The sequence below is a fragment of the Melanerpes formicivorus genome, unplaced genomic scaffold, assembly GCF_026170545.1.
Source record: "Melanerpes formicivorus ecotype bairdi unplaced genomic scaffold, bMelFor1.0.p_v2 SCAF_23, whole genome shotgun sequence".
Classification (NCBI taxonomy): domain Eukaryota; kingdom Metazoa; phylum Chordata; class Aves; order Piciformes; family Picidae; genus Melanerpes; species Melanerpes formicivorus.
The window spans coordinates 11034134-11047841 of NW_027142375.1; the positions used below are offsets into that span (position 1 = coordinate 11034134).

At 40.4% G+C, this 13708-nt stretch overlaps 1 protein-coding gene across 10 annotated transcripts in view; it reads left to right on the forward strand.

Annotated features, from left to right (window-relative positions):
• Positions 1–13708, forward strand: part of DGKB (diacylglycerol kinase beta) — a 488212-nt gene that overhangs the window by 149610 nt on the left and 324894 nt on the right. For all 10 annotated transcript variants that reach the window (XM_068152503.1, XM_068152502.1, XM_068152504.1 and 7 more), the window contains exon 2: positions 7252–7512. In XM_068152503.1, coding sequence (XP_068008604.1) covers positions 7443–7512 — 70 coding nt within the window. In that variant the 5' untranslated portion in view covers positions 7252–7442. The remainder of the gene's footprint in view (positions 1–7251; positions 7513–13708) is intronic.

Sequence of the window (13708 nt, forward strand, 5' to 3'; positions counted from 1 at the left end):
TTCTCTGAGGAATACAGCCCATATCTTTCTATTACAATTTAAATGGGTGTTTTTACGTACCTCAGTCTAATACACCTGGAGATAAGTAGTCAGATAGCATGCATGCTTTTGAGTTATGTAGAAGCCATTCATTTACAGGGAGGGATTTTTCAGCTTGGTAAGCAAATTGTCACTGAATTGTGTATCAGTGTTTAGAGTTTATATTTCAGAATTATGCTAATTTACATCTGTAAGCATCCTTCACTTGAATGTATACTACTGGAGTAATTTTATGCTGAATGCTGTGGGAAACAAGGATTTTCTGTAAAATATGCAATTTTTTGTGCAAAAAAGCTCTTTTATTTTGTTGTGGAGGCTCTGTTTTGTTTCGTGTTGGTTTTGGGTTTTCTTTCATCTGTTGTTAATCCATCAGAAATTACAAATAATCATAATACTTCTCTGTTTGAGAGTAAAGAAATCAGCATAATGATCAACAGATACTTTTGACTGTCGGGTTCCCCCCCTTAAACTCCTCAGACTAAACTTTCAACTATGCAAATTTGAACTATTTCTGATGTTAGAGATGTTGTTTTCTACGAAGTGTAAAATGTTTTGCAGGAATATGTACACAAATTGTCTTTTATACCTGTAACATAATGCATACATTTCCAAACAATTAAGAGTGTTAGCATGTTTTGGTTGTGTTGGTTTTGTTTTCTTGGTTCAGCTGTTTTGACAATAGCAGCTTAGTGCAGCGAATAATCCTGGGGGTTTGATAGCCAGTATGGTCTATCTGTACCCAGGCAATTAATAGAGAATAAAGAGTGCACTATATTAATATTAGGTCTTAAAATACAAAAGAATGTATTTTAAACATGCAAGCTGAGTTGTTGTTCTCCAAGTGTTGATGAAATCTTTTCTACTGGTTGCTAAACTCACAAAGTTGGCGAGGGGTTTGGAACACAAGCCCTATGAGGAGAGGCTGAGGGAGCTGGGGTTGCTTAGCCTGGAGAGGAGGAGACTCAGGGGTGACCTTATTGCTCTCTACAACTACCTGAAGGGAGGTTGTAGGCAAGTGGATGTTGGTCTCTTCTCCCAGGCAGCCAATACCAGAACAAGAGGACACAGTCTCAGACTGCACCAGGGGAGGTTTAGGCTGGATGTTAGGAAGAAGTTCTATACAGAGAGAGTGATTGCCCATTGGAATGGGCTGCCTGGGGAGGTGGTGGAGGTGTTCAGGAGGAGACTTGATGGGGTGCTTGGTGCCATGGTTTAGTTGTTTAGGTGGGTTGGATTGGTTGATAGGTTGGACACGATGATCTTGAAGGTCTCTTCCAACCTGGTCTATTCTATTCTATTCTAAGTTTTCAGAGGAAAGATGCTTTGATCTTGTCAGTAACAAAACGTGCTTGCTTTCTGAACTAGTTGCAGGAGTTAATAACATAAAACTGTTTCAGCTATATGTGTCAGTGTGTGGTATCTTAAATGTCAAAATTTTCCTTTGGAAAGTCCATAATGTCACCCACACTGAAATGATAGGGTCTAACTAATCATGGTGAAAATGTTAAGGCCCAGATGAAGGAAATACTAAGTACAATCTGTACAGAAAAGCTATTGAAAAGCATAATTGTGTCAGCCTCCATAGCAATTAAGGTATTAAAATATTCTCTGTTATTTATTCCTGTTGTTCAGGCAAAATTGCTAATCACTCATGTTGTGGAGAACTCTTTTTTTTTCCCCATGGAAAGCTTCTTTCCTTGGGTTCTTGTGTTATTACTCTCTTTTTTCCTTTTTTAATATAATTTCCTCCTGCCCTCTGCCTCCTTCTCTTTACTCTCTTCCCTTGCACTGAGGACTTTACAAAGTGTAATAAGATGACTTGAGTGTTGAGGTTGACACATAGGCAGCGTGCCTTTATATATTATTGTTTGTGCCCCTAAATTGTATATTCTTCTCTCTGCCCCTCAGCCTGGTTTCTGCACAGCGACTTAGGATTTGAGTTGTCTGGGGGATTCCTGGAAATCTAACTTTTTTAGCATTGTTGACTGAATACCAAGTAATTTTATTTGCAGAATTTTTAACAAAGCTTTGCTTCCTAGTTTGGGTATGTGGCCTGGTAGGAATCCTGACAGAAAACTTAATAAACTCTCAAATCCCCAAAGAAAAGCATGTTATAAAAGGGACACTAGAATTGTAAGACTTACTATAGTCAGTGGATATAAGAGAGAGACTTATTTCCTTTTTTTCCCCTCTCTTTTTTTTGGTGGTAAAATGAATACTTTATTAATGTTGGATTTCTTACTTGTAAAGCCTGCTTTGTGTCTGGCTGTGAGGGCTGTGAGTCTTGCCTAATCACGTACTAACAAAATGTGTGCACAGATCTGGATTTCCTGGAATAGGTCAAGCTCTTAGTGGATCAGTGCAAGAGTTCCCTTTCTGACATGCTATGTATTGTAGCTCTATGCTGTAGTGTGTTCATCAAAGTAATATTTCTCTCTGCATTAAGAGGTAACATCACTCTTTGTATCTGTTTAGTGCTGCTGATCTTTGTTTTGCTTTCCTGCAACTACATTTATTTAATGTTTAAGTTCAGGATTCTTTCTTTTTTATTTTTTTTTTTCCCTGCTGTAGTATAATACCTGTTACTGCTTTTTCTTCCTTGTGCTTATTGCTTATTTATAGGTTTCTTGCTGTATGGCTTTTCAGGAGTACGGAAAGAGCACAAACAAATGCATTTACACTAAAACACTACTGAAATATATAACAAATTAGTATTTCTTGTGTAAGATAGGGATAATCTTGAAATGTATACCCTAACAAATGCCACACATTGTATCATACAAATATTGATAGCTTTGTCTTCAATATCTCTATAATGTGCTTGATTTCTTATAACTACTTTATTATCCATGTAAAATGGGAAAACACCACTTTAAAAGCTTTATAAAAACTACAGGATGCAGGGACTGTGGACTTTCCTTTTTTCTAGACACCTCTGCAGCAGAACTTAATAGGAAACTAAAGTAAAGAAGCCTCTATAAGGTAACTGCTGAAAAATTCCTCATTATATTTCTGCATCACACTTGCAGAGATGGTGTACAGGACCTGGCTGCAGTCGGAAGACCAGCTAGCCACCCTCGGAGAACTGCCTACCTCCTCATTACTGTGCCCAGATTAAATTTGGCAAATTAGTTTCACTAGATCTCCTGCAGCCTTCCCTTTAAAAGGAAGGAACTTGTATTTGGAGAGTTTTCCAAGATAATGATGTAGCCTTAAACTTTGTATGTTTCATGATAACTCAGCTGGCTATATTGTCTCTCCTGTTGACTACCCTGCCCCATTTTAAATTTTTCCATTGCTGTCATCTCGTTCAGGTTGTGCATCTTTTCAACTGTAGGAAGTAGGACGTGGATGTCAGGTAAAAGGGAAAGGATATCAGAGATGGTCACTTAGATCTGAAGTTGAGAAAGGGGAAGTCAATGGGAAAACATTGGTTTTCACTGTTTATGTACTGTGTAAACCTATAGACAGATTCATAGATTCACAGATTGCACTGGGTTGGAAGGGATCCTCAAAGGACATCTTGTGCAGTGGCAGGGACACCTCCAACTAGATCCGGGCTGCCCGGGACCACATTGAGTTTGATCTTGAATGTCTCCAGGGACAGGGCCTCAACCACATCCCTGGGCAAACTGTACCAGTATTTTACCACTCTTATTGGAAAGAAATTCCTCATGTCCAAACTAAATCTACCCAGCTGAGGTTTAAAATCGTTGTCCCTCCCCAGCCTTCCTATAGGTCCCCTTCAGATATAGCTAAAAGGTCTCCCTGTAGTCTTCCCTTAACCAGGCTGAACAACCCCAATTCTTTCAGCCTGTCTTCATAGGAGAGGTGCCCCGGGCCTCTGATGACTTTTGTGTCCCTCCTGACAGTGGTCAGCTAAAGGTTTTGCACATAAATTGATGGATCAGTGTAGAGTGCGCAGCAGTTATTATTTTGCTAGTGACAGCAAAACTAATGGCAAGTTGTTTATCACAAATATGTACATGAAATAATTGAGATAGTATCCAACTGTACAACACTTAGCAATGTTAGCATTTGCAGGTAATGAAGCTTATGTAGTTAAAAATATAAAAACTTAATACTGGATGAAATTGTGGTAGAAAATTTTGATTTTCTTTAATGAATTGTTGAAGTATAAGAACTTTTTCAGTGAAACCTAATTAGTTGTCAAGAATGAGACAAATATACCTATTTAAAGAAATAAAACTGTCTTCAATACAATCTAATCAACTGCCAGAAATGAAACATCTCTAATTTGATTAAAATATCCCTGTTGAACATACATACTTATTTTCTCTTGTTGTAAATAAGAGGACTGAGGTTCTAAGCGCTAGCTTTTATTGCTGAACAGCACTTTTAGTTTTTGTAGATACTGTTCTTTTTTTTCTGGTGATAACTTTGATTCACTGACATCTGAGAGCTGATGTGCCTTGTGCTTGGCCAATGTTATCCACAATGTTGCTTTTTCCATCCCAATCTCCATGTTCTATTAGTTTTTATGATTTGTTCAGTTAGTGTTTCTAGATCTTTTCCGCTTTATCATTATGTTTTCATAGAATCAAAGAATACAATCATTCAGGTTGAGATCATTGGGTCCAACCATTGACCCTGCTCTACCAAGTTCACCACTAAACTATATCCCCAAGCACCACATCTAAACAATATTTAAACACATCCAGGGATGGTGACACAACCACCTCCCTGGGCAGCCTGTTCCAATGCTTGACTACTCTTTCAGTGGAAAAATTTTTCCTACTGTCTAGCTAAACCTGCTCTGTTGCAGCTTAGGACTGTTCCCTCTTATTCTATCACTAATTACCTGTGAGAAGAGGCCAGCACTTACCTCTCTATATTGTCTTTTCAGGTAACTGTATAGGGCTATGAGGTCTCCCTTCAGCCTTCTCTTCCTCAAACTAAGCAGTCCCAGTCCCCTCAGCTGCTTTTCATAAGACTTACTCTCTAGGCCCTTCACCAGCTTAGTTGCTCTTCTTGGCATCTGCTCCAGCACTTCAATGTTTTATTTTAACTTGAGTAGATGAAGAGCATAAGAATCTCTTCTGGTCTGAATTTTGAGAAGACAAGGCAGCTATCAAGTAGTATGTTGTTGTATTTTAGATAGCCTTTCTTGCTCAGGATATAGGTGTGTAGGTCATTCACCAAGAAGGGCTTGAGAACAATGAAAGCATGCTGTGGGACTGAAGTGTCTTTTTTCCTCCATTTATTTGTCCTTTTATCTCCTCTTCCAGCTGCTGACACCTTCTAAGCACCCTTTCTATTACTGTTTATATCTTCTAGTTTTAATTTCTCCCTTGCTCTTTTTGTAATTTGACCCTTGTAAACGACACATTGCTAGGCAGAGAAGGAGGTTCCACTTATGGTCTAAAATTAGCTTTCTAGTCTAAACTTGTCATCTAGGCAACCTCTGTAATCAATAGCGAAAGATAAATACCACAAGAAGGCAATTCATCACATTTTGAGATTGTGCTGAAACTGGAGGGATTAATTGCTGTCTATGCCACCTGTCTCTTTCTGCTGATTAAAGACAGCACCCTAGATGACAACCTCAGATGAGGTACCTCACTTTGAGATGGCTAAAATTAGATGAAATGTATCTACCTGTTGTGCAAGGAGTGGTATTGGTGATGTGTTGCCTTTGTAAGGTCTGTCTTTCAGAGGAGGAAACTGCATAAAATTGGAATGAGATGGCACCCACAGTTTGATGTTATTTTTATTATTTTTTTTTCCCCAGAATGGATTTGCCATGATGCCAAGAGGTATATTTGATGTTCAGTAGTGTCTTCAGCAATGTTGTGGCATTCTGGAAATCAAACCCCTACTATTTTGTTAGCTACATCAGTAAATTTGCTGACAACACCAAGATGGGGGCAGGAGTTGATCTGCTGGAGGGTAGAGAGGCTCTGCAGAGAGACCTTGACAGGCTGGACAGACGGGCAGAATCCAACGGCATGAGATTTAACACATCCAAGTGCTGAGTTCGGCACATTGGCCACAACAACCCCATGCAGTGCTACAGGCTGGGGTCAGAGTGGCTGGAGAGTGGCCAGGTAGAGAGGGACCTGGGAGTGCTGGTTGGTAGGCTGAACATGAGCCTGCAGTGTGCCCAGGCAGCCAGAAGGGCCAATGGCATCCTGGCCTGCATCAAGAACAGTGTGGCCAGCAGGAACAGGGAAGTCATTCTGCCCTTGTGCACTGCAGTGGTTAGGCCACACCTTGAGTCCTGTGTCCAGTTCTGGGCCCCTCAGTTTAGGAAGGATGTTGACTTGCTGGAATGAGTCCAGAGAAGGGCAATGAAGTTGGTGAGGGGTTTGGAACACAGGCCCTATAAGGAGAGGCTGAGGGAGCTGGGGCTGCTTAGCCTGGAGAAGAGGAGACTCAGGGGTGACCTTATTGCTCTCTACAACTACCTGAAGGGAGGTTGTAGGCAGGCGGATGTTGGTCTCTTCTCCCAGGCAGCCAGCGCCAGAAGAAGAGGACACAGTCTCAGGCTGCACCAGGGGAGGTTTAGGCTGGATGTTAGGAGGAAGTTTTACACAGAGAGAGTGATTGCCCATTGGAATGGGCTGCCTGGGGAGGTGGTGGAGTCACCATCATTGGAGGTGTTCAGGAGGAAACTTGATGGGGTGCTTGGTTGCATGAGTTAGTTGTTTAGGTGGTGTTGGATGATAGATTGGACGCAATGATCTTGAAGGTCTCTTCCAACCTGGTTTGGTCTGGTCTATTCTATTCTACGTAAATATTAGCTATTCTTTCATGTGAATTTCTCATCCCACTGCAGACTCCATTTAATTTTTAATTTAGGGAGCTGGAAGCTTCAAAACATTACTGTCAAGGCCACACAACACTAAACAGCAACATAACTGGATAAAATCTCAGTTTTCTGAATCTGATTTTTAAATCATAGGAAACTGTTTACTGATAGATAGTATCTACTGTTGCAAGGGTTGTTACTAGAACAGAAACATTCTTGTGTCAGGATACAATTTGATCAGTTAAGTATTTTTCATTATCAGTGCTGAATATAAGCATTTGGAATTGTAAGAAATTGGAAATGCATAGGAAATTTTGTGGATGAATACTGTATGAAAAGACTTTGATCTAAACTGTATGTAAGAAAACATTTATCGGTTACAATTATTCCCATAGGAAAATCAATATTTATAGTTCTACTGTTTGATCTTCTTTTAACAGTGCTGTAGCTCACCACTGAAGCAACCCATTGGGAACTGTTCATAGCATCAAAAACTTCATCCACATGGACTGATGTCATCTTGCCAGTCTCCAAGCACTGTGAACTGAAATTACGAGTCTTTATGGAGGTTATATCACCTGGACCAAAAGGAATGTTTTTCTGATTGTTAACGAGGACTCTTACTGCCAGTATGATGAGCCAGGAAAAGTGGCTTAACCTTAGTCCTGGAGAGTTCTCTCAGCTTCAGAAATATGCAGAATGTAAGTAACTTTTCAAATATATGACTTTGTGGCTAATTACAAATCAGGAATGTTTTCTTTGAGGCAGAATAAAATATTATTGTATAATTGATAGTATTCACTGTCAAGTAATTATGTTTCATGTTTTTTTAAATCAAAAGATGTGCTCTTCAGAGGGAAAAATCAGTTACAGTGTGGAACTTTTTTTCATATCTAGTATGGTACCATGTAGACTTGGTATGGGTTGCATGAGTACAGGTAATTGGAGTGCATATTTCTATGGCTTTTCCAACCTTCATCTATCACAACAATTTGTAGGCTACTAGGGTGGGATTTGCTTCCTCAGTCATGGAAGAAACAAGGAGATTTCAGGAGAAACACACCTAGGTATCCAGTAAGAAGATGTTGTAAACAACGTAAATGAGGAGATGTGCTGGAAAAGAGCATGAAACAGAAATGTATATAAGCTAAAGAACAAGTATGTTATTGCTCATGTAAAATCTCCTTCCAAGTTGCTTGAGCAATTTGAATGTCTGAGTTGCATGCTTAGAGTTCAGGTACTAAACAGGAGAAGTTAGATTTAGGAGATGGTTTGTGAAGTCTGGAGGAATGAACTGGAGAAGGTCAAGAACAATTAGGAAGTTTTCTTTTATGATAGGTAGTATAAATTTATATTTCTAAAATAGAGAGATGATTCATATGATTTATGAATGTTGTTGATTGATTTATTTCTAATGGAAGCATTTGCTTGTAAGGTAAAAAGAAGACTAATGGTTTTGGTTTTTTTGTGTGCCTAGGACACTACAGCATATAGTTAACTGTATTTCAGTGTGGTCATCTAACAGAATAATCATGAAGTGATTATTAGAGTTAGCTTTAATAGCACATTCCCCTGGCATGTGATGAAAATTCATAATATTTCCATGATATCAAGTTAAGCCATGAATGATACCTCAAATAATGCAATTTAATTTGGGGGGGCGGGGGGGGGGGAAATCAGGTAGAAATATTTGTGATGCTTTGTGAAACAGGTGTACTTGAGTCTCAGTTTTCTAAACTTTATTCTATTTATTAACAAAGTATCTTTCTTCCTCATGTCACCACCATATCTCCAAGGGGAGGCTACTGAGATGAAAAAAATGCTTCATATACTGCTTTAAATCACAGTATTCACAGTATTCACAGTATCACTTAGGTTGGAAAGGACCTCGAGGATCATCGAGTCCAACCTGACACCACAGACCCCATGACTAGATCATGGCACCAAGTGCCACGTCCAATCTCCTCTTGAACGCCTCCAGGGTCGATGACTCAACCACCTCCCTGGGCAACCGGTTCCAATGCCGAATGACTCGCTCGGTGAAGGACTTCCTCCTCACCTTGAGTCTGAACCTCCCCTGGCGCAGCTTGAGACTGTGTCCCCTTGTTCTGGTGCTGGTTGCCTGGGAGAAGAGGCCAACTCCCTCCTGGCTACAACCACCCTTCAGGTAGTTGTAGAGGGCAATAAGGTCACCCCTGAGCCTCCTCTTCTCCAGGCTAAACAATCCCAGCTCCCTCAGCCTCTCCTCATAGGGCTTGTGTTCAAGGCCTCTCACCAGCCTTGTTGCCCTTCTCTGGACATGCTCAAGTGTCTCAATGTCCTTCTTAAACTGAGGAGCCCAGAACTGGACACAGTACTCAAGGTGCGGCCTAACCAGAGCAGAGTACAGGGGCACTATGACCTCCCTGCTCCTGCTGGCCACACTATTCCTAATGCAGGCCAGAATGCTATTGGCCCTCCTGGCCACCTGAGCACACTGCTGGCTCATATTCAGGTGGCTGTCGATCAGCACACCCAGGTCCCTCTCTGTCTGGGAGCTCTCCAGCCACTCCGACCCCAGCCTATAGCTCTGCATGGGATTGCCATAGCCAAAGTGCAGCATTCGGCACTTGGACTTGTTGAAAGCCGTCCCATTGGACTCTGCCCATCTTTCCAGTCGGTCGAGGTCCCTCTGCAGAGCCTTTCTACCCTCTAATTGACTAAATCCTTAGTGATATTACCAAGCAAAGACCTATTTTGTTTCTTGGGTCATAGTGAGCTATAAGACATTAATGCCTGTCCAGGACGTAACCATTTAGGACCTACTCCTTAAAAGAAGACTTTAAAGATTGGTATAAGTCTGAGAAATAAAAATACTCTTGTTTTTAGTAGGTGTTTCTTTGAGCCAGCTAGCACTGACTCTATGGGACATAGGGGAAGCTTCTGGTATCTTCTCACAGAAGTCACCTTTATAGTCCTCCCATGACCAAAACCTTGCCATGCAAATCCAGTACCACAAGAGTCTGAGGTATGGAAAGAACTGTTCAGTTTGGTAGACCAACTGAAATGGTGTTATTATTCAATCTGAGTTGATTCATGCAGGTATTTGCTGATAAGGTAGGCATAGGACTGAAAGATAGTAGTACAGCACTTCAAACAATGAGATCTTTAGAAAGATCAGATTTTTCTGGTACATAAGTGTACATACATTTTGATCTGCAAATATAAAGTAGTAATACAGAATGGTAAAGACCTAATTGAAGCAAAACAAAGAAATTCTTAAACTTTTGGACGGGCATGTACAAAAGTGACCAGATCTCAGTAGGTAGAATTCAGAGTTCACAGTTCAACCTCTGTATCTGTTGCCTGCTCAAATACCAAGTGTTGATGATTCACAGCATCTGCTACCGTTGATGTAAACAAGGTCTCTTTAGCAGGTGAATCCAAAGAGGCTGTGTGCAAAGATGTTTTATGTTAGCCAGTAGGAAGCTTTAAGCACAGTGTGTGTGTCAATTTCTGCACCTCTTTGGAGCTTGAGTAAATTAAGTTTGGTTAAGGAAGTTTGCTCACTTATTTCCAGGAGAGCAGTTAGTGTTCTGTGTTTCATGTGCCTGTCCCCCCAGAATATATTATCTTTAAAATGCATTTGCTAGGTATTTTTGCATATTCATTTTGTGGACAGAAAAAACCCTCAGAGAATTTCCTTCTTGTGCTGAATCCCCTCAACCTAAGCTGGCCATGGAGTGAGATTGTGTTTTACTTGAGAGAGACCCCTAGTTGCTGCCCTCCACACATGCACACACCATTCTTCTGGTCTGATAGCCTTGTTTTTGATCCAGGTGTGGTAATGCATACTTTCTACTGCATAGGAGACAGGAATTAGTTTAGGACTTGCTGAGCCACTTGGACACTCAAGTCCATGGGACTAGATAGGATCCATCCCAGTGTAGTTGAACTTTTAATTAATCTCCTGTCAGCTTGGTGATAGCCTGTCTACTCTTGCCCAGTACAGTTAAGCAAACAAGGCCTGCTCCTAGCTCTCTCTGCAGGTACTGTCCTTGGTAGCCTATTGAGAAGTTCATAGATTCATAGAATTGTTATGGTTGGAGGGGACCTCAAAGATCATCTACTTCCAATGCCCCTGCCATGGGCAGGGACACCTCACACTACATCAGGTTGCTCAGAGCCACATCCAGCCTGGCCTAAAAAAGCATCCAGGGATGGGGCTTCCACCATCTCCCTGGGCAACCTGTTCCAGTGTCTCACCACCTTCATGGTGAAGAATTTCTTTCTACCATCCAATCTGAATCTACCTATTTCTAGTTTTGCTTCATTCTCCCTAGTCCTATCGTTACCTGACACCCGAAAAAAATCCCTTCCCAGCTTTCTTGTAGGCCCCCTTAAGATATTGGAGGGCCACAATAAGGTCTCCCAGGGGCCTTCTCTTCTCCAGACTGAATAGCTTATCTTCTGTATTCCGTATTTACAATGCAATTCTAAGCTTTATCCAAGTGTATTGTCTGGTGAACACAAGCACTGAATGTAAAATTTCTTTCTGATTACATTCCAGCTTTTCTCAGTTTCTGTGTATATAACTGAACAGCAAAGGAGAATGAGTTCTCTGCCACTCATTCCTTATCACAAAACAATTTCCTCTAAGCGGTGCTCAAGGTTTAATAGAAAGTGAATATAATCCAGTAAATTAATCCAAGGAATTTAATGATTTCATTTTACTGAATTATTTTTTGAGCTTGATTCAAGGCAACTTTATACTTTTAGTTTAAGACCTTTCTTCATCTGCTTGCCATACTGAAATGAATATTTTGGAACAGTTTAAATATTACTTTAAAAAGAAAAGTCTATTTCTAGAATTCAAGGAACAGATTACCTAATGCTTGGCACTCTGCAAAAATCACACATTTGCCTATTAACTGCAATTACTTACAAAGAGAGTTCCTTTGTGTCCTTGCTGATCGTACTAAAAAAATCTCCTCTCGTTCTGAGGAGAGAATGTTGGAAAATACTAAATCTTAGATCTTTGCCTGGTTTAAAAATGCCTCAGAAGCGTAAGTGACAATTAAGAGAGGTGAGATAACTGATATGCCCATTATATAACAGTAACAATAACAGTGTTGCTCACAGCAAATCCTGAAGATTCTGGGGAAATACATGCACTCCAAAGAAGAAAATTCACTGTTTTTTTTTCTTCTTTAGATTTCATGGTCAGTGGTGGCTCTGGGAGGAAAAAAGTTGTAAAGATGCAAAATGTTTTCTGCATAAGAATGTCACTGTGTAGGGTAAGGTACATGCAGGAGTTTCCATTCAGAGACTTTCTTCTAAACTGTGTAGTACCAGCTATATACTTAATTCTGTACTATTCCTAACAGCAGACTGCCATTGTGGTTATTATCTATATAGCAAGTCTGATTAGTTTGGGCAGGGGGTTTTGTATCCTTTATTAAATGAATCTTGTATCTCCTTTTTATTAAATAAAGTTGTATGACTGTTGTAGTCCAAATTACATGTTAAGGGAGGTTTAGAGAATCATGCTCCAAAGACAAGTGAGAAAATATTGGAGAGATTTGAAACAGCTGAAGCAAGACTGTTTCATGGTTCATCTGGGTTTTAAAAGAAAGAAGATCTGCCTTTTCCTTGGTAGGCAAAAAGAGGCAGAGGAAAAGGCCTCTGAGTTCTGGCAGCATGTGAACTCTGGGGAAATAGCTGGGGTTTATATTGTCCTTTAGTTTGTCAGCAAAATGTGCCCGGAGGAAAATGCCTCAAAAAGACTTTTTCTGCAAAACTTTTGGCAGTGTGTTTTTTTTTTTTGTGGTGGTGTTTTGTGTGTGGTTGGTTTTTGGGTTTTGGGTTTTTTGTTTGGTTGTTTGTTTTTTTTTTTTTTCCCCCAGGGTAGTCGCGGAGAACTTGGGCAGACTATCACAGCCTGAAGATAGAAATAGATGTTGGAGTGCTACTGAAATGGTTGTGAGAACAGGAACAGCATCAGCAGCTGCAGCATCTTTTGATCTATCATCAATAGCTACTGCAAGAACTAGGGAGTGTTAGTATATTATAGGGTAACAGGAAAGAGAAATGTGTGAAAAACATCTCTGAAGAGAAACAGGAAGGTCAGCAGAAGTTTTGACCCAGATCTAAGTTGCTAGAGACTCTTGGATGGGTTTGATTTTTGTGGCCCTCACAGATGGAAAAGATTTGCTTTTGCAATGAGTGTAAACGATAAGCTGTGGGGAACTTCATACATGTGACAGCTGGTCACCAGCAGCTATGGGCCATTATGCAGTCCCTCAGAGGGTCCCAGTGCCGCATGGAATTGTGCTAATTCTGAGGAAATGGTCCTTATTAAATAACACTGATTGCTAAAACTAGTTCTTGTGGGTGTTTGGAAAGCAGAGAGAGAGAATTGCTGGTGATTACTGAGTTTTACTTAGAGTACTGGGTTTTAGAAACATGATGTTTCTGCTGCTATTGGTAAAGATGGAGGAAATTAAGTTCTCATAAAATGTTGGTGGAGCCTGTCAAGCTATAAGGTGTGGTCTACCAGTGCTGACTGTACAATATCCCACTCATTAGGAGAACTTCATGGAAAAGGACACTGGGTCTAGTGAGAGATCCCTTCTTTGTATGCAAGGCTTGTTTGGAACAGAGTCCTTAGAAAAAGGGAACTCTTGATTTCTGGAGTCTTAATTCTAATTCTGAGTCTGTGATTGGGGACTAAAGTGTTTGGTGGGTCACTTACTTTAGCTCTTCTGAGAGGTGAACTGTGCATATTGATATAACACTGTAATTATTCTTCCATAAGATCTGTGAATTTAAGTTCCTGGTGCACATTTCTTTGTTGTACCAGTTTAGAGAAAATGGGACAGAATTATTATATCTGATAGTTCTCAGCTCTAGAGAACT